The sequence below is a fragment of the Mauremys mutica genome, chromosome 1 (genome assembly GCF_020497125.1).
Source record: "Mauremys mutica isolate MM-2020 ecotype Southern chromosome 1, ASM2049712v1, whole genome shotgun sequence".
NCBI lineage: Eukaryota > Metazoa > Chordata > Testudines > Geoemydidae > Mauremys > Mauremys mutica.
Genome location: NC_059072.1, coordinates 147,628,527 through 147,650,970, shown reverse-complemented (window position 1 = coordinate 147,650,970; position 22,444 = coordinate 147,628,527). Strand labels below are relative to the sequence as shown.

The window sequence follows — 22,444 nt, the reverse complement described above, 5'->3', positions numbered from 1 at the left end:
CGCACTGCCTCCTGCTGGGCAGCTATCTGCACCCTGGTAGCTTCTTGTTGGGCCGCAGTGGCTTGCACCAATGCCTTCACTACATTTTCCTTTTTTTTTTAAGGGGGTGTTTTACCCTGCCCCGAGACGGTTTGCCATGAAGTCTCACTCACATCCCACTCCTGACACCATGTGTGGCAAGACACCTTCTCAGTCTCCCCAGCCTCTGCTGCTTTTAGCCCTGGTGAGACCGGCTTGGGTAATGCGGTCCCCCTTGGGACACAGGGGAAGTCTGCTCCCCGTCTCTCCACCAGTCCTGTTTAGAGTATTTTTACTCCCTTGTGGGAGAGAGCACTGCCTCTCCCCCTGGGGAGGCTCGCTGTCTTCCTGCTCCAACACTCCTGGCAGCAGGGCTCCTTCTCTCTCCACTCTCCCCCCTTCCTTCCTCCCAGGGAAGGGTTTAAAAAGGCCTCAGGCAGCCCCAAGTTGGAATCAGCTGATCCTAATTAACCTCAGGTAGCTCCCCCTCAGCTGATTCTAATTTGCTACCTTGGTAACCCTTTCTCAGCTGAACCTGATTGACCTGTAGTCGCCTCCCAGTTGATGAGGAGGAGGGCCTTTTAACCCTCTGGGACTGATTCCTACCCCTCCCTTGCAGCTGTCTGTCCTTCACGCTGCTCACCATGTTGACAAGCAGTAAAATGGCAGCGGAGGCACACTGCCCTCTCCTGGCAGTGACGGACAGGGAATGGGGAAGCCCGGTTAAAGCCAGGCAGTATCAGAGCATAACATGACAGTCATAATCTGCATGCTGCTCCGGTTCCCCCCGTGTTAACTGACTTGGCTCGCAGGAGCAGTGAGGCCACCAGGCCAGCGCCATAGACATCTTGTGCAGAACAGGGCCTGAGATGCTGTGCAGGGCAGTGCAGCCCCATGGTGTCCTAGACGCAATGTCTGTCTGGAGAGCACAGAATCCTAGACCCCTAGAAGATTAGGGGAGAGAGAGGGAAGGCTGCTGGAGACCGGTCTGGGGAAGGGGAGGAGCAGCTGCTGGAGCCTTGCAGGGAGGTGCTGCTACAAAACACTGCATTACTTTTGTTCTTCGGTGCCCCTGAGAACTGGGCCATTCCCAACCCACCTCTTTCCTGCTGGGAATCTCCACCTCTTTGGGGCCTGTGTTCTCCAGACAGCTGATCATCTGTCCAGTGCCAGGCCCCCTCTCCCCCAGGCCAGGCTCCAGCAGGGGCTGGAAGCATGGCACTGAGGAGGCTCCATGGTAGGGCTGAGGGGCAGGAGGCAAGGGGATGGGGATGGGGAAAGAGAGACAAGGGCATCAGAGACAGGCGGAGAGGGTGAATGGGCTTATCCTGCGGTTCCAAGCCTTACATCGTCAATGAAGGGGCGAAGGCTGACAGCAATGTTCTCGGAGATGGAGCCAAGCCCCTCCCTGTTGAGGAGGTAGATGATGTCTGCAGCTTTATGCATTGCCCCCATGACACGCCCTCCATCCCTGTCACACAACATGTCCTTGATCGCTGGTAGCTGGGCCCGTAACCATTGCACCTGCAGGAATGAAGAAGGCAGCTCATTACTATGCTGGGCGACAGCCTAGGGTATATGCTGCACCATCCCACTCCCACCTATGAGAAACCACGGCTGGCACAGCCCCACAATGGGGGAGAGAAAGTTATTCTCCTGTCACTCTTGCAGGAGTTTTGCACTCCTTGACCTGAGGCTTCACTGACACCTGCTTGGAGCAGCTCCAGGCCCCACAAACTGACCTCTGATCCATGCTGACTCTTCTGCTCTTGCTAAGCCTGGGCTTGTCTCCCTGCCTCCACCGTCTCCCCATTGCCCTGAGCAACAACTTCAGTCCCTTTCTCCTCCTTTCAGGCCCTGCAGCCCCCTGCCCATCCTACACCTTGGACTTTGTCTCCTGACACTTTGGCCCTTCCAGCTCCACTCAACCATCCAGACTGGCCTTGTCATCTTTGTTCCATTCCCACTCCCAGCTCTGACTTGTCCACGCCGGTCCCTATGCATGGAACGTCTTCTCCATCCTCATCTAACATTGTCTCCTCCTATAACCCCACCTCTGCAGGGCGCCTGCAAGCAGTGAGTTAATTCACCCCATTCAAAACAATTCCCAGTTATATGGAATGGAGCCATTGAGATGGACAGTTGCTAAAACTGAGCACCTGTGCCAGCTGATCACTGTAACCTTTGTCTTTGCTCATCCCAATTTCCCCCTCCCCCACCGCATCACATCTGCAATCGGGTCAGCTCACGGGAGCAGGGACCACATTGTGCCTTGATTTGCTCAGTAAAGCACCTCCAACATTTGCGTGCTGTGTGTTAAACAACAAGGCTTGTGTGGGGATCATTTCTGAGCTATTCGATAGACATGAGCTTCCTCGGTCCCCCGGGCAATCCACGGTTCTCACCTTTTCTGTCTGGAGCACAATACTTCCAAGGCCTCGCAGACTGAGCCTACGTACAATGGGATTTTTGTCTTGGGTCCATTCCATGAGCTGCGCCTGGAGCTCTGATTTTGTCAATATCGTCTCAATGGAAGGACTCTGGAGAAACTGGAAAGAGCCAAATCAACATCAGGTTGAGGAGCAGAGGTCTTCCTGTGGGGGTCTGTTCCCTGGACACTCATCTTTACCAAATGGCCACTTACTCCCATACAAAGTCTCTGGTGTGTAGGGAGCCAGGTGCTGCTCTTTCAGTTGGTTGATTCCCAGAACTTAGACTAATGCACAAGTCACAAATAAACCCCCAGGGAAAGGGGAATCTCCAGGCCCCATTGAGTGCCATGGAGCGACCCCTGGGGCAGAAGAAAAGCAGAACCCCAGGAAAAGGTGAGGAGAGAAGCATGGCCTTGGGGCACCAGAGAAACATCTCCTCTTGCCACATGATCCCATCTAGGCACATCCAGCCAGGAGCGATCTCACCCTGTCTCTCCCTCCCTCTCTTTGCCATGCCCCATGACCATCCAGAGGAGCTAGCTGGCTGTAGGCTGCTGAGCTGCTGACAATGTGCCCAGGGCTTACTGGCCTGAGCTGCTCTCCAAAAAGCCCACTTGTGCCTGTCAACTAATGAATCTCACCTCAGTGCAGAATGTCATGGCGATATTTCTCTGCTCCTCCTCCTCCTTCTCACTTTGGACAATGGTGATGGCCTCTCTGAAAACTGCAGGGAGCTGAGGGTTCTCAAACTCGATCATGGCTCTGGAACATGGAGCAGAAAGTCCCTTATGGTTATCAAGGGGGAGAGAGAGTTCCTCTCTAGTTGCTGGGCTGAGATGTCAGCCTGGAACAGAGGAATATTTCACATGGAAACTTTGGGCCTCCTACCTTGCAATCAGGCCAACGCACTGCGAGTAGTAATTTCGGGAGGATATCATGTCCCAACCCTGCCAAAAATGGATGCTGGCAAATTCCTTCCAGTATCGGGGCATGGAAAAGAGAGTCTTCACAGCCTCCACTGATGTGCTAAAGACAAAAAATACCAGTGTTAGGCCAGGAGATCAGCCCCAAGCATGGCAAATCTGAACAAGCCCTGCCGCTCACAGCATGGTCAGCAGTAGCTAGCCTCCTCGAGGATAGATCCAGTGTAATATCATGGTGCTTCCCTGCACAGTGGGCCCTGTCGACACTGCAGTTTCATTGAGTTTGTAACCAGTTAGTGACACTGTAGCTTCTTAAGATGGTTGATGTCATCACTCAATACGGTTGAATTCTTGATTCTTTACTGTGGCAGGTAACAGGAGTGAAGCCGGCATGTGGGGCCAGATCCTTAGTTGGTGTAAGCGAGCAAAGCTGTGTCAGTTTATACCAGCTGCAGTATCTTCTGGCATGTAGATAGAGGCCCCAACTGTGCCCACAGAACCAGTTGAACTGGTCCCTCTTCCTCCTGTCTACCTGTGACACTGACATCCTGCGGTGCCTGGCCCCATGTGCTTCTGGTGTGGCTCTGTCCGCGTTCTGGGACAGAGGCCCACAGATTTGTGCAGCAGGCCGAGATAAAAGTACTGACGCTTTTTTTGGCAGGTGGCACATGTGGATGGCTGCACAAACATGACCGCTGCCTGACTGTGTAGTGAAAGCAGCTGGCCTTTGGACGGAGTCAGATGAGCAAGTGTGATTTACAAGAACACACAGCTCTCAACCTTTTTCCCTCAAGAGAGACCTAGACCGAACTGATCCTGGGCTAACTACAGCACCTGAACAAATGATGGCCATGAACAGACCACGTGTTTAACAGAACAAATCTGTTCTTCCTTTTCCTTTCAGTCATTACCTTAGGGGGCTGAGGAGTTGGATCCTTCCTCGGGGCTGGATGTCTCGCTGGCATGTGGATCCCTGGCAAGCGCAGATCCATCACATACTGCACTTGCGGGAGGCAGAGGATGAGCATCTGGGGACACATTTCCAGGATGGTTTCTTGGTATCCCCACAGGAAAAGGACCTCGTAAATGGTCCTTATTGCCTGGAGGGAGGAAAGAATTTCACTCAACTATACCAATCTGCTACCTGGCCCCACTGTCATTTGCTATTGTCCTTTTGTCATGTCTAATTTCCTCTCCAGTGTATTACAAAACAGGATTGGCTCCTGAGAGGGGAGGAGACATATGTTGGCTCCTGAACCTTCACCCATTCCTGGAACGGAAGCAGGATGGATCCCTATGGAAAGATCAGAAGAATCTGGATGACGTTATTCCCCATTATTTCTCTTAGTGGTGCAGACCCTGTGCTTTGGCTTTCCAGTCGTGACTGGACAGGCTGAAACCAACCTGAGGAGATCCGTTCTCATATCCCCAGTGTTTCTGGCCCAGTCAAAAGTACCGGACATCTCATGATCGCATGCTGGGAAGATTCTTAGTCACAATTTACAGAGCCAGAAACCTAGATACTTCCAAGAGACACCGGAACTGAACCTGTTCACTAAAGGGCCACCTAGAGTAGAAGACAACTGAGCCAGGGTACCAGTGGATAAACCACTTCAGATCCGTAACTTTTACCTGGGGGAAACTTTATTTACACCTCTTTGGTTTGGGGGTGTAACTGAGACCCAGTGTTTGACCAAGCGTCTCTTAGCAGGTCAATCTTATTGCAGTGTGGTGGACAGGGTCAGACACTGAATCAGAACATGCTCTGATAGGAGAGGATTCAGGAGCTTAGAAAGGGAAATTGTACTGCCCAATGTGACAGAGATGGAAGGAAATTAGTACTGAAATCCCCCACCTCTCCTCTCTCCATTCTTGCTGGTCTAAGCACTGCTGGTCCCCCCAGGCATCTGCAGAGGAAGCCTGCAGATGGATCCAAAAGGCTTCCAGTCATTTGACTTCCAAGTTTGGTGAGGAAGGTCAAACATGGTGGTCAAGCCCTGGGGACACTGAGAACTAGGTTGGACAAACCAAGAGCAAATGGCCTGGATTTAAGGTCTTCAGGAAGCTTGACTGAAATTCTGTGCCAACGCTGCCGAGTTTCTATAGTTTCTGAGCACAGACCCTGGAAAGCACTGTGGCTGCTTCAAGGAATTCAAACCTGGAAGGTTTACAAATCAAACACTCAATATGAAAACCAACACTGTATTCCTCTGGTAACTGAACTGGGTAAGAAATTCAATGTCTTTCATGCTGCTCTTCAATTTGCTCTCCCACGTGACACACATTTGTTTATGGTCAGTGAAGAACTGCATTGCAGAAGATGCCAAGGAAAGCCGGAGTTTTGACCTCTGGCTAGGCTCCAGTTGGGTTTCACGGCCCCTAGGCATATGGGGGTTGTGTTATAAACACCTGAGCTGGATGACTCTGCAAAGTGATCGGCAATAACCAGCAGGACAGAATTCACAGCATATTGAGATGAAAAGAGGCACTCACCCCTCTCAGAGCTGTTATTGCCGGCTGTCTGCAGACTCAGGCAGGCTGCACAGCATTTATGCTCTGGTCATGTGTGGATGTGGTGGTGTTGTGTTTCCCCCTCTCCCCACCCCCATCCCCCAACAATAAGGTCTGGAATTTTCTGTCTTAAGAGATTTACCTCTGCTGCGCAGCTCCATAAGGATGAGTGCGTTTTTTCACCACTTCCTCAGCCATGGAAGAACTAGGGATCTGAGTACAGGTAACAATCCTCCACTGGTCCCCAGGGGACAGACAGATGGACCTCATGGACCTCTTCCATCTTTGCCTTCTCTCACGCAATAGGGAGCAGCCAGACCTCATGATCCAGGGATGTGGAGTGAGCCCCAAAGTCATTTATTGGCCTGATGGGAGAGGAAGTGGGGTGACCCATAGAAATCAGGACAATGCTGGAATTCTACAGAAAACTGGCACGTCTCCATCCTGGGGAGTGCAGGAGAAGGGTGGGCTCCTCAGTGGTTTGGCCTGGGCATCTCCTCTTAGTGAGCATGGACAGCTCTCTGCACAGCAGGTAACACCCCCCAACTGTGTGAGCCCGACGGACCCTTCCCAGACTGTGGCCTGTCAGTAGAAGCAGAAGAGAAATAATGGCCTGAGGTGATAACAGACCAGCTCCCTACCTGTCTGATGACAGTGTGTGTGCCACACAGCTCAGAACCACGTCCTGGGGGTGGGAACGAGCCAGCAAGGCCGTGGCCCTCAGCGCTGCTTTTCTGGCTCTGGGATCACAGACGTTGTCCAGCCAGATGAAGATATGTCCCATGATGTTTCCAACCTGGAAGAATGCCAGAAAGTTGAGGGATGGATTTATCAATAAGTGGCGTCGTCCCGGGTAACCCCTCCTGGCAGCCCTGCAAGCCGCCTCTCACCTCGGTTGCCCATCTTGGCTTGTCCATAATCTCAAGAAAGAGGCTTTGACAAGTCCAGGAACCCCAGTCTTCCTGAGGTCTGGTTTAGCACCTTAAAGCTCAGAAACACACACAAAAGCCTTCCCCAAAACCTTACCGTGGGCACAGCCCAAACTCCCCTGATGTCCCAGGGCCTTCCCTGCCTCAGCAAACTGCTCTCAGCCCTGCTCTCAAGGGCTTCCCTGCAGGAGCCTTTCCTCCATCTCTGCAACTTCCTCTTGCTCTTTCTAGCACAATCAGTTCCTCCAGGCCAGTGCTTCTCAACCTAGTTTCCATTGTGGGCCACATATATGTTGTGTGGGGCACATCCAATACCACCTGTTTGGCCCTGAGGATGTCCCAGGTAGAGAAGCACTGCTCCAGACCCAGCTGGTTCTACTGATGTACCCCAGAGCCCATCCCAGAGATGGCAGGCAGGGCTAGTTGGACGGGGCTAGCCAGTTCCAGGCCCCAGCCCTAAGGAGAACCTCTACACTGCGGGATTTTAAAACCTGCCGTAACAAATCTCAAAGCCGGGTCTCTAACCTCAGGCTCAGGCTATGGCACTGGGAACAGCAGTGCAGACATGGTGACTTGGGCTGGAGCCCAGACTCTGAAGCCCCCTACTCCCCAGGCTTCAGAGCTCAAGTTCCAGCCCAAGCCCAGAAGAGGCTGCATTGACATTTGGCCCCACAGTGCCAGCCCTGGGAGCCCAAGTCTGTAGGGCCAGGCTTTACGGCTCCTGCTGCAGAGTTTGCAGCACAGGGTAGATAGACCTGAAAGGGACAAGCCGCCCCCTCGGGCTCTTCCATGAGGAATTGGTCATTGCTCTTTCCTCTCTCGAACAAGGAGCAGGAGGTACAACCTGGGTGACTGGATTCTGTTGCCCTGTTCTGCTAGGCAGGAGTTAGAGCCCTGCACAAATCAATCTGCTGATTGAGGGGCCATTTGTTAACTTCCCACTGGGACCTGCTGGAAACAGGGAACTCGGCCAGAGACAGGGATGACCTGCAGGAAACCCTAGGAACAGGCAGGTTTGGGGAGGAAGCCAAAGCCCACGAGGGGAATAGGTCTGCACTAATATGTCATGGGCAGGCGTTATCTGGAGAAGGGCAGGAATGTCACCTATTTCCAGGCAGAGCGATTGAAGGCAACGTTTAAAGGACTGTAGGGAACGTGAACCCTGATTCCTTTCTCGATAACCCCGCCTGCGCAGGCTTGGGCAAGTCAAGGAGCTCTCTGGGCTTCAGTTTCCCCAGGTGTCGAATGGGTTGAATTCCTACTTCCCAGGAGGGCGGTGGAGCTTCATTAATCAGTGGGAGGAAATGATGCTGAGAGCCTCCTACCCAGGGGATATAAATATGAAGTCTGCCAGAAACCTCCCTTGGCCAGTCTAATTGACGGGGGAGGCACTCAGATCCTGTGGGGATGGGCAACAGGATCAGAGCTAGGGAGAGACAGAGAGAAAAGTGCAAAACCAAATTCCTCCTGATCCTTCAGCTGGAAAAACAAGGCCCTGCAGCATGTCTGAGGAAACCATGTCTGGTCCTGGAGTCTAATGTGGAGGCCCATGGGCAGACTAGGTAAGTGCTGCACTGCCAGGGCTGGGGCTATCGCGCCCCTTCAGTGTAGCTGGGCTGTCCCCGCAGCCAAGCGATGAAGGGAAAGGGGCTGAGCCAACCTTCAAAGCACCATGTCAGTGTACCCCAGGAACGGTTTCCTAGTAGAGGAAATTCTCCCCTCCCCCTCTCTGCGCAGCATCCCCCTGCCCCACGGCGGGAGTCTCTTACTCTCTCCATCTGGTCTCCATGTAGAGATACGATGGTCCTCAGCTCTTCCTCTTCAGCTTGAAATCGCTCCAGGGTGGGTGTTGTCAGAGCCTTCACAGCTCTCACCAGCTTGGAGCTGGGCTGAGGAAAGCTGCTCCCCGGGGATCTGCAATGAAGAGGGACAAAGCCTGTTGAGACTGAGTATTTCCATTGCTCAGCTGCCCTGGAACAGTCTGTCCCCGCGGGAGGCTGGCAGCGCCCAGTGAGCGTGAAGACTCCAGCTGAGCCCTTTTCTTAACAAACCTCAACAGGTGCCGAGGTTTCCTCAGTCATTCATACACTTCCCCCTCCCCCTCTGCCTGAGAAGAGATGGGAGCCTCTCAGCCAGTGCTGGGACCCCAAGGCCACCCCATTTCCTCCCTCTCTAGCCCCTCCTCCCAGGAAGCCCAGTTTTTGCTGAGAAAGCCTCAGTGGCCTGCAAAGCCCATTCAAGTTGCTTGTGGAGTGCAGCTGAGGGGTCACTGGAGAACCTGCCCCATGTCCCATCCCACCCTGAGCAGATTGGCTCAGCAACTCTAGCAGCCCATAGTGTCTGCGAGGAAAGGACTGAGAACAGGGCCCAAACGGAAATGCCTCTTCCTTCCCCACCCCGCAGCGTGTGGTGCTGCCACAAAACAGGCAGGAATCGCCGGCAGGACAGAAAGTAGCTTCGACTGAAGGAGCAAGTCTGCCTGGTTGAGGAGGATCCCAAACCGTGGGCCTCTGGAGCCAGACCCCCGTGGGTCAGAACTCACTGGGCACAATGTTACTGCAGGGGGCCTGGTTGCAGGGGGCCTGGTTCCAGGGTCACCTAAACCCAGGGCCTGGGGTGCTGGAAGTCTTTGCCCTGGTGACTCAGGCACCTCCTGAGTGTTACTGCAGCTGGCCTGTGTGGCTGGATTAGCACTGTCTGTCCTGGATGCCAGCAGCTGAGGATGCAGTAGAGCACACCAGAGTGACACACTCGCATAGATACTCCAGCCCCCTGGCGGGTAACAAGCTCCCAGAATTGCAGACTGTTGTATGTGCTGCAGGGTGCTCTCTCAGTAATCATAAGAGTTATGAAGGCATCTAGATGCCTGGCAGATGTTGGCAGGTGAGATCCAACTTGGGACCTCGGGAGCTTAGTGCAGAAGCCTCTACCACATGAGCTAAAACCCAACCGGCTATTAGCTAAGGCTCTAGCGCAGACTCAATTTATCTCTGTCTCTAAGTGGTCCTGGTGCCACTAGATGGCCAGGACACCATACCCAGCAGGTGTGTGGGTTACCCCTAGAAGTGCAGGGAGGGGCTGGTACTATTTTCAGCAGTGCCTGAGTCCCATGGAGAGTGCATCAGAATCAGGCAGGTGAGTCAGGCACTTCTGCAAATCCCACTAGGCACCTCTGTACTTCTTGAGGTGCCTAAACCCCTTTGTCAATCTGGACCTCCTTCAAGCAACCCAGCGAAACTTATAAAGACTGGCTGGAGTCGATCACACTTGAAGAGTGTTTCTTTTCAGCTCCCTGAGCAAGAGGCAGGTAGGTCTCCTGTCAGAGATCCCAGCTCCAGGACATATTAATACACACAGCAGGGGATACTTTCCATTAGCACAGTCACAAAGCGTCATTATCATCGTCATATAGGAGCTGCTTGCTAATGAGGGGGTGGGAGTGCGCTCTTCTTCCTGCTCTTCTGGGCTCCCCTTTTCCCACTTCCCCTTCGACTCAGACACCTCCTTCTTTGTCCCTGGAGCAGAAAGAAACATTCATAACATTTTGCTTTTCCATGTATTATCCCTGGTTTACAGAGGATGGAAGTTGGGCTAAGAGCCCTGAAGCGACTTGCCCAGGGTCAGACTGAAGGTTGTTGGCAGAGCTAAGCAGAGAACTCGGATCTCATGACTCTTACCTGGGGGCTTTTACCACATGAGGCTTCTTCGGACCTAGGGGCCAGTTTCTTTTCCATGGTGTATTCTACTCATCTTGTCCCCTCCCCTTGCAAACTTTTCCTGTCAGTGATGGGCAATGGGCCTGATTTGCATTTAACCCCCCAAGAAGTAATGGCTCAGCTCTAGTATGGTTCCCAGCTGTGACCTGCTGAGACCTCTGGAGCATTTTACTGATGAAACGGACCCGATCCAGGAGAAAAGAAATGATTTCCTACAACATCCAGCCTCTCTGTTCTCCTTACAGCCTGGATAAATGTTAGTACTCCCCACCCCACAGTACCAGCTCTCCCCACCTCAGCAATGGACCTCGGCCACCCTCCCCAAGAGGATCTGGCATTAAATGGATTCCAGAGTCTGAGGTACCCATCACTGTCCCATGAGAAGGTCCTGATGTATAAGGCTTGTAGAGTGACTGATGTCAGTATTCCTCACATGCTCCTTGCTAACAATGTGGATTGAATCCTCACCTGTAAGATCCAATTTGACTTTTCCAGTATCCTCCTGCAGCTTCACCTCCTCTGACTCCACCTGGTTCTCAGCTGCTTTCTTCTTCAGGGACAAGCGCATCAACCTTCTTGGAGAGGAAACTGTTCTCTCCTCGTCGCCATCTGCCATTGAGGTGTCAGATTGGCTACAGACACAGAGTCTTTTCATGCCTGATAGGATGGACCATGAGCATTTGCTTCTCTGGGGCTTCTCTCGCAAGGCCTGTTCTTGCTGGCTGAAGTCAGAGCATGCCTCCCTTTCTGCAGGTTGGACAAACACTTTTTGCACGTGGATCTTTCCCTGCTCCCTAGAGGCGAATCTTTGGAAAAAAGAACGAAGCCTGGAATAGAAAGGAGGAGGAAATGGGTTTTTCTGTCATTCTCTAAAGGAAGGGAATTAGTTTGCCCAGGATTCCCAGATCCAAGAGACTGGTCTTTTGAAGCCATCTGCTCCTCTAATAGCCAGGACTGGTTCATACAACCAAGAACATAAGCCACACAAGACCTCCCATCCTGGGTCAAACAAAAGGTCCATCTAGCCCACTATCGTGTCTTCCAACAGTAGCCAGTGCCGAGTGCCCTAGAGGGAATGAACAAATAATGATCAAGTGATCCATTCCTGTCGCTCATTCCTGGCTCCTGGCAAACCGAGGCTAGTGACACCATCCCTGCCCATCCTGGCTAAGAGCCATTAATGAATTTATCTAGTTCATTTATTTATCTCCTGCATGAATTTATCTAGTTCATTTTTTAACTCTGTTAAAGTCTTGGACTTCACAACATCCTCTGGCAAAGAGTTCAACAGGTTAACTGTGCGTTGTGTGAAAAAATGCTTCCTTTTGTTTTTGTGTAACCTGCTGCTTATTAACAAAGACATCAAAGGGTGCACTAGGATGTAAACCAAGGACCACTTGATCTGTAATTAAACACTCTACCCCTGAGCTCTACCCCCAGCTGAAGGCAAAGACACATGGGACCATGGTGCAACAGGAATTCTGGGGAAGTTCTAGGGCCTGTGTTATGCAGGAGGTCAGACTAGATGATCAGGGCTGGCCTTAGAACCTTTGAAACTATGAATTTATGTACCTAAAGTTGGCTGTAACTGCTAGCGTGAAGGTTGCTGCTCCTGTCCAGGAGGAGCTGCCTTGTCTGAGGTTTCCTTGCGGAGAGGCACCAGCATCCCTGTTCCCCTTTCTCATAACCCTTCTTGGTCAGAGCACATCACAGGTTCTCCCCTTTTGCTCTTGTGAAAGTAGAATGAATTATATTGTAAAATAAGAATGGATTAAAGAATGTTGTATCTACCTTTAAGCAGAAATAAGAAATGTTAAAATACAGGTGTCAGAAAAAGAAACATTAGGCATAAACGATGGTGCTAATGGCAAAACATTAACAGAAGATTGGTAATAGTTAGTAAGGAAATAAGATATGCATGCCTAGCCCAGGTAAACTTATCAGATTCTGCTTCCTTTATCATCTTGTTAAGTGCTCACCCTTTTATCTGTATAAATAAGATAGTTTGTGTCTTGCATGATGCTCACATTATCTGGGTGTTATTAGCAGAGCATTGTGCTAATAAAACAGAGTGGTCTGACAAACTGTGAGTCCTGAGTCTAACTTTGACAATTTGGAGGTTCCACCGAGATGGCAACCGTCTTCACTGGGGCCGTGTGATTCCTGACCATTTTTGTAGGACGACCATGGCAGCCAGCACCTGGGCATTTGGCCCGAGTGGTCCTCCACAAGAACGGAAAGGCGCACGACCACAGTGAAGTCTACACCATCGAACCTGTTGGTTCCCACTCTGTTCTGGTAGGGATCCCGGGATCTGACATCAGGAATCTGGTCAGGTAATTATTTCTGTGTTTTGTCTGGACTGAGGACTGTCCTGTCTCTGTGTCTATCCGTCCTCCTGTGGAATGTTTGAGTCTGGGTGCCGTCTCCATCCAGGGATCGGCCGACCAAGGGGTTCCTGTCCCCGCGGTCTGAGTGAATGGAATCTGCACAATCACAGCTGCACCACACTTTGGATAAAACCCTTGGTGTGAAAGCAAGGGTGACTGAGGCAGTAACCTGTGGGCTCCTTTTGTGTGTTGCACCGGGCATCGCTCTGACGAACCCGAATTTCCTTCTTGTGTAATTGGTGTGTGAAGTCCTCCTGTATGGGTAACCAGACGTCTAAGTCGGGACAGTTCCCTAAACGAACGCCAGCTCATTTTATGTATTTAGGATGGGTCCAGACTCCTGTAAATTTCTGGAAAAATGATCTAGGCTAACTCAGGGGGATCCCAAAACTCAGTGGTCACTGTTAAAATCTTGGAACAAAGACTGAGTGGACGTCGTAAAGGACAAAATCAGCCAACCTAAAACTAAACTGACTAAAGGAGAGGTTAATTGTTTCATGCAGTGGTGGGAAGAGGCAAATCATAGGTGGACAAAATCAAAACTCGCCTCTCTCAAATATTCAAATAATAAGTTAAAAGCTTTATTAAAAGCCTCCTCTCCCACCTTCAGACCGAGCGCTCCCCTTTACCCCGTTCTCAAAAAAACCCAACCACCCTGGATCGATCCAACCCCCTTAATACTCCCATCTCATTGTAAAAAGGACAAAAAGCCCCTTGTTCTGTTCCCCTTTGTTGTCTGCCTCAAAAACTGATTCTTTAGTGTTCCACTACCAATTCAGCAAAGAGAGTGGGCTCCTCAATTAGCCCCCACCCTTCCTGGTCCCTTTCTTTAAACATTTCTTTCAAAATTGTGAAATGACCACAATATCACTCACAAACGGTTCATTGGAAAAAGCAGGATCGGGCCCAGGCAAGCAACAGATAAAGAAACTGAAAAACGGGTTGGAAGCCCTAAGGGCATAGCGTCAGGAGTAAGAAAAGCAGTAAGTGCAGGAATGAACCCCTGGAGCAATGCTTAAAATGGTGAAATCTGAGGTGATAAAGGTGTCATTTTGGGAGATAAACAAGTGATTTAAGGGAAGAGTGAAAAGTTAACTCTACAGGGGATGGAGAGAATTAAGCAGTTAAACTTTGTGAAAATGTTAAAAAGGACCATGTTAGAGAGAATTCTTGGTTTCTTTGCAGCCATTCTGAAGGAAAAATGGGCCCTTTTCCAAAAGAGTGCCTGTAAATAATCCAAATATATGTACAGCTATGTAAAAACAAAGCAGTGTAAAGGAATGTCAAGGAAAAGAAAATGTGTATGTATCTATTTGTCTGTGAAAATATGTAAAGTTCTAAGAATCTAAACCAGCACATCTGGTTTGTAAAATTCCGGTTTTGTAGGTGTAACGTAAATTGGTTTTGTTTTTGTTTTTAATGCCACTAAAAATTCATTTGACTCTTTAATTCAAAGTTGCAAAACTGACAGACCTTTTTGCAAGACACAGGTAATTAGTGTTGTTTGGCTTTGGGATTTAGCATTTAACCCTTAAGGGGTAACTTGATTCTTTATAAAATTTAAAATGTTTTTAAATAAAAACCAAGTCATGGCTGCAATAGGGCAGTCAAAATCAAGAGAATAGGGAAAGATTATGGAGTCTTTTTGTTTGGTTGGTTGTTTTTTTGTAACAATAGCAGATAAGAGCTGTAGTGAAAGAATAAAAAATTAACAGTGACCCTCTGAAGCAACAGCAGAACTGAGGTGCACAAAACAAAAAGAAGCTATGTTTAAAACACTGAGCCTTAAAATGGCTCTGTGTAATCAGACTGTCACTTTGATAAGGTTACATGGAAAACTCTGTAAGAACAAAAGAAACAGTTACACCTTATGTAAAAATTAATATGGCTAATGTTTTTTTTTAAAAAGTTATAGTATAGAAGGAATGTGCATTTTCCCTAGGACATATGCAGTGTATATTGTAGAAAGGGGTAATAGAAATGCAAATGAAACATGTTGCTGAATTAAAATTCTATTAGGGCTCCAAAAAGAGCCGCAATAGGCTGTCTTTTCTTTTTCAGATCTCTGTTTGTTAAGACAGAGTCTCTGAGCTCTGCTGATGGCTTTGAATCCAAAAAGCCAAGCCTGTGTTAATGCAAATTACCTAACTGATAAAGAAAGGTGAGAACTGCCAGCACAAAAGAAGATGCAAATAAGAAACATACCTGATGCTTCTCAGCTATTACCTGTGCATAAACTTAAAGCTTAACACAGCAGGAAAAACATTATCAAATGTCTTGATGTTGTTGGTCTTTTGGCCTCGGGATGAAAACCTTGTCTTGTGTCTCTGGGACCTTGAGGTAAAAATATTATCTGTTCTTATCAGTTTAGTATCTGATACGTTCTTTGTCTGAGGACTATATATTACAAACTTGATCTGCTATATAAGAGGAAAAACTAAGGTACACCACCTCATGGATTTAATGACTAAACAGTGGGATAATTTCCCCATAACCCTTAAAAAGTAGAAGCCATTAAAACCTGGCCTGCCTATAGAATAAAAAACACAGGAAAATATGGGGCTAATTCCTTTGTTTTGCCTGCAATCAGCAAGGGTATTTGTAAAAGAACGGAATCTTTAAGCAATAATCAATGCCACCCCAAAAGGGGTAGAAAAAATGTTTTTTTTGTCTTTCAGAAAATCAGAAAAAGCTAATACCAGCTACAGAACAACCTATTACAAAAACAAATGAAGGTTAAAAAAAAAACATACTGCGATAGCTATGGAATGTACTGAAAGGCATTTAGAACATAAGATGTTTTGGGTAATATCAGAATATTAAGGTTTTGATACATCTGTTAAAGCAAAGAAAAAGATAATAGGTATTAAACAATCAATATAAATGGATGCAGTATGTCTCCAGTACGGTAAGACAAAATTTGTTAAGTGAAGAAATTGTTGTTAAAATCACACACCAACAGGCTCTGGAAGCAAAGATACGGAAAGTTGGCCCACTCCCCAGATTGCACCTGGGATCCTTCTGGCTACCCCAGACCTCAAGCCAGTGGGCTGGGGAGGAAGGGAAACTATTGGACACTAGAGGTTGTACCAAGTGGACTCCTCAAAAGTGGGTATGCTTATCGATGCCTGTTGCTCCAAAGCCCTGTAGTAAAGACATTTCACTAGAATCCTGTATGTGGGATAAAATGAATTATGAGACCGAAGTACTGTATAATGGGCTATGTGTATGTGTTAATTCTTGGAGAAAAGTGTTTTAAAAGGATAAAAGTGTTAGCAACCCACCAGAAGACAAATGTAAATGTAATGTAAGTACTGTGTTTACCAGTAATAACATTTACTATTTGCCACAACAACAACAAAAAGTCTCAGCTTACTGTAAGCACTGATTTAGCTGAGTTCTCTTATCAATCTTGGCATTAAATGGCAAACAGTTACCAATCATCTGTTAAAGGTAAAAAGGAACATATTTCCTTTAAAAAAAAAAAAGTGGGAAACGGAACCATTCATTTTATATACACAAATGGGGACATGTTAAGAATTGCCACTGCAGAAACATAACAGCTTACCATTGATATAACATATTTTCTGAATAGTCTCTCACAACTACTGGCATATTAATGATACTACCCCTAATTGTTTTTGGTTTTAAATTGCATGTGTTTAATAGAAATGTTTGAAATGTGCTGTTGGATAAAACAAATGTTTGCAAAGCTAGAGCCACAGGCCCAAATCACCTCCCAGTATTTTCTGTTATGCAAACTAAATAAGAAGTGACACTGGCGATTAATAATCTTAGTGTCAAAAGGAGGATATGTATGAGCTGCATTTTATAATGTACTATGAGAATTAATGTATGATTTGATTTCATCCTGTCAGCCACCCTTTTTGAATAGCAGAAAGGAATAACAGACCAGAACAATCCTTATAAGTGATTATGGCCGGCCACCCTTTTGTTTTAGAATGTGTTATAATGTCTACTATGGTTTCCTATATGTATTACAAATTAGGCACTCTAGTTAAATATACATTTCTTTGTTTTAAGATTTAGTTAGTAAGAGACAGGATTCTGTATTGTGTCTATGTTAAGTAAATTAAAGAAACATTGAAGGCCTGGGTCTCAATGTAAATTGTCTTGGTTATTAATTGTAAAACTTAGTAAGGTTTCATTTGCAATGCCTTTTTGCTTGATATAAAATACTACTGTTTGTATTCTCAATCTGTTTGTGTGAATGAGAAATGTATGCATCAGGAAAAGATAAGGTGTGAAGGCCATTGTTATAGCCAGAGTCAAGGAAAGAAGCAAAGAGACTTAAAAAAAAAACATCAAAGAATCATCAGGTACTGCTTACTAGTCAGACGACTGTTAAACTGTCTGGCATTGCAGCAGAGTGAATACATGCTTCGCAGTGTAAGAATGCACCACCCCCAGTGAACCAATCATCACCTCAGGACCACGCAGAGTCAATTTTGACTCCAGAAGAAGACGTAGAGGAACAGCCTGCAATACCTTACAATCTACACTCTCATAAGGGTTGCCAGAAGCAGACGACAGTCTAAAGCAAGGCCCAAGAAAAAGCAGTAGTGAGCCTAGTGCCTGCTGCCTGGTGGACATAAAGCCCGCGACTGCGGTTCCCTCAGTTGAGGTTGTCAGAACCAGAAGGGCCCTGCCTCCAACATGCGCCTCCGGTGGTGCCTGTTCCTCAGTTGCTGGTGTCTTAAGGTCTGGGAAATCCACAATGACAATTCTTTTATCCAGCAGCAAGCTCAGACCCCTAATATTTCTAAATGCTGGATCTGCAGCCACATCCCAGCCCACTCTCAAACTGGTGTTCCTGTCCTGGCTATCCCACTCAATTCCTCAGACCTCACTGGAGGACCTCGTCCGTTTAACACAATATGGAACAGCAATGACACCTGGGAAGAGACTATTGGCTGTTCCTTTATCCCACTTAGGGGAGTAATACACCAGGCAAAAAGGCTCCTGAGGTTACAAGCAGTAGTTAAAATAATGGCAAATAAAATTGGAGAAAGTTTTTAGAAGCCCTGACCAAAGAAACAGGGGCGATCTGACAAATGGCCCTCCAAAACCGTCAGGCATTGAACATAGTGCTGGTGGCCAAAGGAGGGTACTGTGCTCTCATTGGAAAACAACACCAATGAGGTAACAGATCGCGCTAGCCACTTAGAACAAATCACATATCTTCCCCATAAAGAGCTGAGTTCTTTATGGAAATGGCTAAGAAACCTGTTCAATTTCTCTGGCATAGGAAACTGGTTGTTTCAGGGAGCCCTGACTATCCTGTTTGGAATCCTAATAATTTTTGTATGTTTTCAGTCAGTCTCCTGTTGTATCCAAAATTGTGTAAGGCATGCCACGCAGGTGACTGCCCCAGAACAGAGTGCTAATATGATGATTTTAAATATCACTGATGAACAAAGAGATAAAGAACGATTAATATGTGGAACCCAGTAAAATGTTGGTCATGGCGAAAGCTTGACCAAAAGGAGGGATTGTGAAAATAGAATGAATTATATTGTAAAAATAAGAATGGATTAAAGAAATGTTGTACGAATTAACTGGGGGAAAAATAGCTAGCATGCTCAGTCTAAGACACTAGCCCCAATCAAGGACACTGCTCACAGCTAAGACTTGGCTGACAACCAAGAAAAGAGGGGGCTTGAATGTGCCCAAGCAGCTATGAGATCTGCAGAACACTGCCACGCATTAATGAAATGTGTTAGGTTTCTTTTCTCACAGGTAGAGAAGCGCTACCCAAAGACCCTAGCAGCACTCCTTGGAACCAGGAGACTGGATCTATGTAAAGGTCCATCAGTGAAAGACTGCTCTGGCTCCACACTGGAAGGGCCCTTTCCAAGTCCTGTTATCCACCAACACTGTCATGAAGTGCCAAGGACTGACTGCCTGGACCCATGCTTCTCACTGCAAAAAGACCCCTCCACCTTGGGAGGATTCTCCTACTGACGATTGGCCTATTTCTCCTTCTAGGTCTGCTGTGCCTTCTGGACAGCAGGGAAAAAGGACAAGGTGAAGTGCTAGTAACCTCTCCCTTGTCCACTGACAGACCTACTGTGCCTTTGGATTTTTGTAGAAGAAGCAAAACCATCACAGGGTGATGTGCTGGTAACTTCTCCCCTATAGGATGCTGAACCATGAAAGAAGAAGGAACACTTTCCTTCAGGAAAGAAGAAGGAACACTCGCTCCACTGAAATTGCCAAAGTCCAGGAATTCCTGACTAGAAAGGACATTAAGAACTGACCCTAGTGAAGAAACAAAGAATTATACACTGGCAGGAAGAAATTTGTGGGACCCATGCTTGGGAATGTGGTATTGATTGGATGTTGGGGTTTATTCTACAGGCTGTGCCCTGTGTTTTAGATAAATCCTTCAGCATGTATTGCCCTCCCTAATTGTATTTTAAATGACAAGTATCAAAGGCACCTTGTTGCCACTGCCCTTGCAATCTCCTCCATTACACTATTACCCCTGTAATACATCCAAATACAGACAATGGCCAAGGCCTTCACACTTGAGTGATTTATTTAAAGATTGTTTGGAAAAAAATATTTTTAAAGTTCAGGATATTCCATATAAGCGAACAATTGAGTGGAGAATAAATGGATCAGTGGAAATAGAAATCTATGATATCACTACAAATGAACCCCAAGAATCTGTAATTGAAATTGATGGGTTCTATAGTGAAGTAGCTATGATGGCTGTTCCTGGAATTTGCACTGTGTTAAGGGCCTCTTTCATGTATCATTATTTGGTCACCCAATTAGTGAATAATCAAATGAATACCCAAAGAGTTTGTTCTGCCACAGGATATTTTACCTATATAGAAATTATTCCAGTGACTTATATTGTAACCTGTACCTTATTGCAATACACCACGTCCTATGCTATTAATGTTAATGCCTCTTGAAAGTACCTGAGGATAGTTAAATAACAGATGTGGTATAGTACTACACCAAAGAGAGATGTATTAGAATATCAATGGACTGTGATTAATACTACACTAGGGACTATTAAGGTTACATTGCCCTTATCCAATTTCCAGATCACCTCTACATACCCAAATTGCCCACAAGAGGCTGCCATTAGTTTAGCACAACAGAGGGCCTGGGTTATTTCCTCTGGAAGAAGAGGAACTTGACCAGATCCCTATGGGATGGAGCCAACAGTGCAGCAGCAGTTCAGACTATTTTAAGAACCAAGAACATGATGAGAAATTGGGCCAACTGGAAAAGGCCACCAGCTAACCCAAAGTACAGGTTGGAGTTGGTGAGTTACATGTCGTTTCCGTCCTTAGTTCTATGACCCAGGAGTTACTGACAGAGATGGTATTGAATATCACTGAGGCTGGGAAGGCATTGCAGTGAGATCTAGCATGTTCAGAAATTCAGGATTTCCTGAATGACCAGCTAATGGCCATTTGGAGTGAGCTTGAGCACCAGGCTTGGCCCACTGCCCTTACAGATACATCAGGAGTACCATCTAATCTGTGGCCATGGAGACATACTTGGAGACTTTCTGGGTAGAAGTGTGGACATTCACAGTGCTCGTTCCAAGCATTTGGAAAGGTTAGGGGAATGTATGCTCCCAAATACCGAATCCTGCCAGGTCCATGGGGAGGATGCATGTGGGACTGGATGATTCATCATGACATCTGGGAGATTAGACTACCTGGTATGCCCAATCGATTTTTACTCAGTGCTCCTGAGATTACATCTGACATTTGGTTGGGGTTAATGAGTCAATGGACATTTTGGCCGTTAGAACCCCCACAGCTTCAATGTATCCGTAAACTGAAGCCAGGAGAAGTTGTCATTGTTCACGACAACATTTGCTGGGAGGGTATGGAACAAGGAATGATCCTTACAGGACACTTATTTTTTCAAGCTAATGATAGCTGTGTGTATGTTAAAACCAACACATTGCAAGATATACATTTTAATCTCATTACCACTGCAGGCAATCATCTTGTTTACTGGCCTGCAGATAGAATTTTGCAAATAGCCCTAGGTTCCAGACACCCTTTAATTGGACCAGCTTAGTACCTGATCGATTTCAAAATTTGCTTTCAGTGTTACCAGAGGTTCAAAGAATCTCTGAAATACAAGGGCAAATTCATATGCTTCAAAATATGTATATCAAGTTGAAAAGAATGCCTTTCATACAGCTTATAGAGTGTCTACTTTATGTACTAAGTATGAGGTATTGTGCTTTGTGACGAAAACTGTACAACAACCCCATCATATTATTGCTATGGGAATGTTATTGCTTGTATTGCTATTAGTTAGTTTAGGATTATGTTGTTGTAGTAAAGGACGTACTAATAGTAATACCTTTCATGTCCAGGCTAATCATGCATTGTCGTTACATCCAATCAAAACCCCTAAGGTTGAAATATCTGATGTAGAATCTGAAATCCATGGCTTAATGCAAACAGAGGTTTGAGAATATTTGTGGTACTAGAAGTACAAAAGGGGGGAGGGGGCGGAGTGTGGAAGTAGAGAAAGAACTGACAGGGATTTGTAGGGGATCTTAATGCATGACAGTCTCCGTTAGCAAGAGTCAGGCTCGCTGTAACCCTACTAATGCGAGATTTGTAGAAGCGAGGATTGCGTGAGGCGAGTGGGAAAAAACTATGGGAGAAGTTGTTGCGACCTTGTGTCGATAATGAGGAACGTAGACTGGCGTCTAAATAGAAGTGAGAAAAATAAGATATCAAGATGGCCTATTATAAACAAAACGCAGCTGTTGCTTATTATTGTATGTAACAAAAAGTATAAATGCTGCTGTAATTGTTTACCTGTGGTGAGACCTGCCTGGGACTGGGGCAACCGTGTGTCCTAGGGCACTCCCTCTCTCTATACAATTGTAAAGAGAAAATAAAGTATCTGACTTTGCTGTACCCAATCAAAAAGTGAGAACTAAGTTTTTCTCCAATGGTACCAAACCTCTCTGGGGCTCTTACCTGCTCCACAGGGACGTCTGTCTTCTCACTAAATTAGCAGTGGGAACAAGGAAAACTCCAAAGAGGCTCCTCCTCGCGTTCACAGGCATGACCCTGTATTCTCTCTCAGTCCTCAAGGGGAGACCTTGAGAAGGAGACTCCCTGCAGCAAAGTCATTTTCCCCACCCTGCAGCCTCTTTACCTGCCCCTTGTCATAGACTTTCTGTGAGGTCATCGCCTCCCAACCTTCTTTGACCAATCAACTGAGGTCATGCAAAAGCTACTGTGATGTCACTGCCCTGGCCAGCCCCTTTGCATGTTTGAGCTGCTCCTGCTGTGTCACACCCCTCACTCAGTATTAATTCTGGAGATCAAGCAGGCGACACATGAAAACATCAGAGGCTGCTCAATGTGCCAAACTTAGTTTTGCAGAGGTTTGTAGACGTTAAGGCGAGAAGAGACCTTTGGATCATTATAGAATCATAGGACTGGAATGGACCTCAAGAGGTCATCGAGTCCAGTCGCCTGCACTCAAGGCAAGACT

At 47.1% G+C, this 22,444-nt stretch overlaps 1 protein-coding gene across 3 annotated transcripts; it reads right to left on the bottom strand.

Moving 5' to 3' along the window:
• Nucleotides 1-543: 543 nt before the first annotated feature.
• Nucleotides 544-22,120, bottom strand: LOC123356309 (maestro heat-like repeat family member 5). Of its 3 annotated transcripts, XM_044999460.1 has the most exons (8): nucleotides 8,583-8,764; nucleotides 6,526-6,680; nucleotides 6,027-6,249; nucleotides 4,285-4,473; nucleotides 3,339-3,476; nucleotides 3,092-3,212; nucleotides 2,424-2,567; nucleotides 544-1,542 (listed from the first exon to the last, which is right to left on the bottom strand). In XM_044999460.1, the coding sequence occupies exons 5-8, from the start codon at nucleotides 3,440-3,442 to the stop codon at nucleotides 1,342-1,344; spliced, it is 570 nt and encodes a 189-aa protein (XP_044855395.1). In that variant the 5' UTR covers nucleotides 3,443-3,476; nucleotides 4,285-4,473; nucleotides 6,027-6,249; nucleotides 6,526-6,680; nucleotides 8,583-8,764; the 3' UTR covers nucleotides 544-1,341. The 3 variants fall into 3 exon arrangements, 2 of the variants coding, with proteins under 2 accessions (XP_044855395.1, XP_044855381.1); XR_006575313.1 differs by lacking the exons at nucleotides 544-1,542; nucleotides 2,424-2,567; nucleotides 3,092-3,212; ... (1 more) ...; nucleotides 4,285-4,473; nucleotides 6,027-6,249 and adding exons at nucleotides 10,185-10,328; nucleotides 10,998-11,356; nucleotides 21,922-22,120 and having other exon boundaries at nucleotides 6,523-6,680; nucleotides 8,583-8,727; XM_044999446.1 differs by lacking the exons at nucleotides 544-1,542; nucleotides 2,424-2,567; nucleotides 3,092-3,212; ... (3 more) ...; nucleotides 6,526-6,680; nucleotides 8,583-8,764 and adding exons at nucleotides 9,929-10,328; nucleotides 10,998-11,356; nucleotides 21,922-22,120.
• Between the last annotated feature and the right edge of the window lie 324 nt (nucleotides 22,121-22,444).